Consider the following 3,530-nt stretch of genomic DNA (forward strand, 5'->3'; position numbering starts at 1 on the left):
CTGCAATGGCAAAGCTGGATTTTCAGCAGCAATTATTCCAGTCTTCAGTGTCACGTGATCCTTCAGAAATCATTGTCATATGATGATTTGCTGCTCAAGAAACATTAATATGTTTGTGAAAACTGTGATACATTTTTCAGGATTCTTTGATGAACAAAAAGAACAGAATTTATTTGAAATAGTAATCATTTAGAACATTATAAATGTCTTTACTGTCAATTTTGGTCAAATAAATGCATCATTGCTGAAAAAAAGTAATAATAAAAAAAAAAAATGACTGACCCCAAACTTATGAGCAATACATATTTTTCAATGCAAATCACTTACACATTACATTACATACTTAATAACTTTAACTTACATATAAATGTATACTTTACATATATATGTATACTATATATATATATATATATATATATATATAAAGAATTTGAAATAGAAATCCTTTGTAACATAAATGTCTTTACTGTCACTTTTGATTATTTTTAAATTTTAAATTAAATTTTTAATTACACACACACACACACACACACACACACACACACCGTGAACACACACCCAGAGCAGTGGGCTGTACATTCACTCCCCCCACCTACAATCCCTGTCGGTACGAGACTCGAACCCACAACCTTTGGGTTACGAGTCCGACTCTCTAACCATTAGACCACGACTTCCCACGACTAATCAGAAACCAAAACAGATGTTTTTAGCAGGTACGAGCTGTAATGGCACAGCTCTCTATTCTGGAAAAAGGGGCGGGGAGCAGCAGCTCATTTGCATTTAAAGAGACAGGTCCAAAAAACAGCGTGCTTCTGCTTCCACTCAAAATAGGCATTTTCAAAATGATATAATAAATGATCTGTGCAGTATTTTGAGCTGAAAATTCATAGACACATTCTGGGGACACCAGAGACTTATATTATATATTGTAAAAAGAGGCATAATATGTCTCCTTTAAATTTCTGAAAAAAAATAAATAAATTATTCCAAACTGATCCCAAACTTTTGAACGGAAGTGTATATTTTTTATATAACATTTACATACTTCAAAAAGGAGTTTTAAAATAAAAAGCGCTAACGTTTCTTTCTGTTCTTGTCTCTTGTATTAGACTCAGAGTATTCCCGAACACTGCTGCAAGCCTGGGTTCCATTACTGCCCTCCTGGAAGTGTAAAAAACGTTACGGCAGTCGCTTCACCAGCCGCATGTTGTGTGCCGGCAGCTTGTCGAACCATCGCCGTGTGGACAGTTGTCAGGGTGACAGTGGGGGGCCACTGGTGTGCCAGGGTGAGGCTGGCCACTGGATGCTCACAGGAATCATCTCCTGGGGTCACGGTTGTGGCGACCCCACCTATCCCGGTGTGTACACACGGGTCGGCCGGTTCCTGAAGTGGATAGAGAAAGTCACCCACAGCACTGGCAAAGCGTGATGTTACAGTGTTGACATTAAAACCACTTACTGCATTGTATAAAATATATTATGTAATGCCTATGAAGGGGTTACCAGCTGGCCGTTAGGTTTAAAGCTGGTTTGATCCTTTTTTATGTGTTGCACATTTTACTACTTGCACCATACCATTTCAATTCCATTTCTGTACACTTGAAGCATTCGTGAACATGCACAAGAACATGAAGCCACATGTTTTTGAGGGACAGCTGCATTAAGTGAGCAGAGTTTTCCGGGATTGAAAGGTCGTCAACGGATAAGCCTTTGTAAATAAGTCATTTTGCACTAATCTGCATGCCATATAAATGGAGCATCTGTGGGAGGTCTGTGTTCTGGTCTGGCTCTTCTGGATCAGGTTCTTAAATTAGTTCACATATTGCGCTTAAATGTCTTTTGTTGTGCTGGAGTTAATTAAGACAAGGAACGACATGCATATATGTAAAGATTCATGAACATTCCACTTGTATGCTGGTTATTTGTACTCTTGTTGAAGGTGTATAGGGTACGACTACCATTATTGAGCTTATAATTAAATTTTTCAAGGGGATGCAGAAAACCAGTGTCAGAAAATAGTATGTTCAGTTTATTTATACATATAACAATGCAAAGATTTTTTTTCAAGCTCCTACACAACAGATAATGTGATAATATCAGTGATATGAAGAATTGGACTGTTAATTGGCTGGATATTATGGAGCCCCGAAGTGGGCATAGTGATGGACAAAATATAAAAATTATATATCAATGCTTTTGCGTTCACTTGCAAAATGTTTGTTTCCCTTTGAAACTTTGCATGTGCTTGCCAAACATTTGCCTTTTTTTGCTACATTTTTACATTCCCTTGTGAATCTTTGCATTTGCTTGCTGGATGTTTGTGTTTTCTTGCAAAATTTTTATGTTCTCCAAGAAAGTTTGCATTTTGTGAGTGAACATAAAACTGGTCATGGAAATACTATGATGGGAGGAAATCTATAGATTTAATGTTTTTGCAAGTGAATACAAAGTTTCTTGGGGGAACACAATACTTTTTGTGAAAGAACACAGGTTTTGCAAATTAACGCAATATAATGAAATACAATTTTTCTTTTTTTGTTTCCATCACTATGTTTCCTTAGGGGCTCTGAAGGGTCACACTTTAGTTTGGGGACCAATTCTTAGTATTAACTATGACTTTGGCCTCAATAAACTCCTAATTTGCTGCTTATTAATAGTTAGTAAGGTAGTTGTTAAGTTTAGGTGTGAGGTAGGATTAAGGGGTCTAAAATATGGTCATGCAGTATAAGGCATTAATATGTGCTTTATAAGTACTAATAAACAGCCAATATGCTAGTAATATGCATGCTAATAAGTGCCTAGTTAATAGTGAGAATTTGTCCTTAAACTAATGTGTTACCCTCCTTAGTACATTGTTTTAAATTAAACACTTATTGCAGGGCAACAGACTTGAAGTTTAAACTTAAAACTACACAAAACTATTTCACAAATGGTCAGAATCTGCTGCTGAAAGTACGATATGTCATCTGTTAACCTACTTCTGTCAGTCATCATATTACATTGAAGTTCTGTTAGAGGGGCTGGAGTGATGTTACATTTGCTTCCTGCAGTGTTCAGGTGTTTTTCAGGTTTATTGTTGTATTTATTGACATAACAAGAAGATATGCGCTTATAAATTCATTGTTTCTTGCTTTGATTAATGAATTGAGCTGTAATAGTGGTGCTGTTTTGTTCCAGCTGGTGTCCCAATCAAGAAATACTGAAACTAGGCATTGACAGAAAGAGAGATGGAGAAGATCACTTTAGTAATTAGTCAAGTTTACACAATACCAAGTACAATTCCATGTAGTCCAAACGGTTCAAATGATGTAGATGCTTTGGTTCTTAATATTCTATGAATGGACTGTTATTAATCAATCCCAAACAGAAACTTTGATGTAATTATGTAAAAATGTAAAGGCTGCTAATATGTCATATTTAGCCTTGGTTAAAAACTGGTTTAGAAAAACTGTGAATAGTCAGATGTTTAGACACCAAGTTGGAAAAATGAGATAAACTGATTTGAACACATGACCTTGTTTCCTCATTAT

The 3,530-nt window shown here is 35.9% G+C and overlaps 1 protein-coding gene across 1 annotated transcript in view; it reads left to right on the forward strand.

Moving 5' to 3' along the window:
• The window catches only part of LOC107696863 (neurotrypsin-like), a 17,058-nt gene extending 15,629 nt beyond the window's left edge, over positions 1-1,429 (forward strand). Inside the window, 1 exon segment of the mRNA XM_016497399.1 lies at positions 1,110-1,429. Coding sequence (XP_016352885.1) covers positions 1,110-1,429 — 320 coding nt within the window.
• The last annotated feature ends 2,101 nt before the right edge of the window (positions 1,430-3,530 follow it).

The sequence above is a fragment of the Sinocyclocheilus anshuiensis genome, unplaced genomic scaffold (assembly GCF_001515605.1).
Source record: "Sinocyclocheilus anshuiensis isolate Anshui unplaced genomic scaffold, SAMN03320099.WGS_v1.1 scaffold1224, whole genome shotgun sequence".
In the NCBI taxonomy this organism is placed as follows: domain Eukaryota; kingdom Metazoa; phylum Chordata; class Actinopteri; order Cypriniformes; family Cyprinidae; genus Sinocyclocheilus; species Sinocyclocheilus anshuiensis.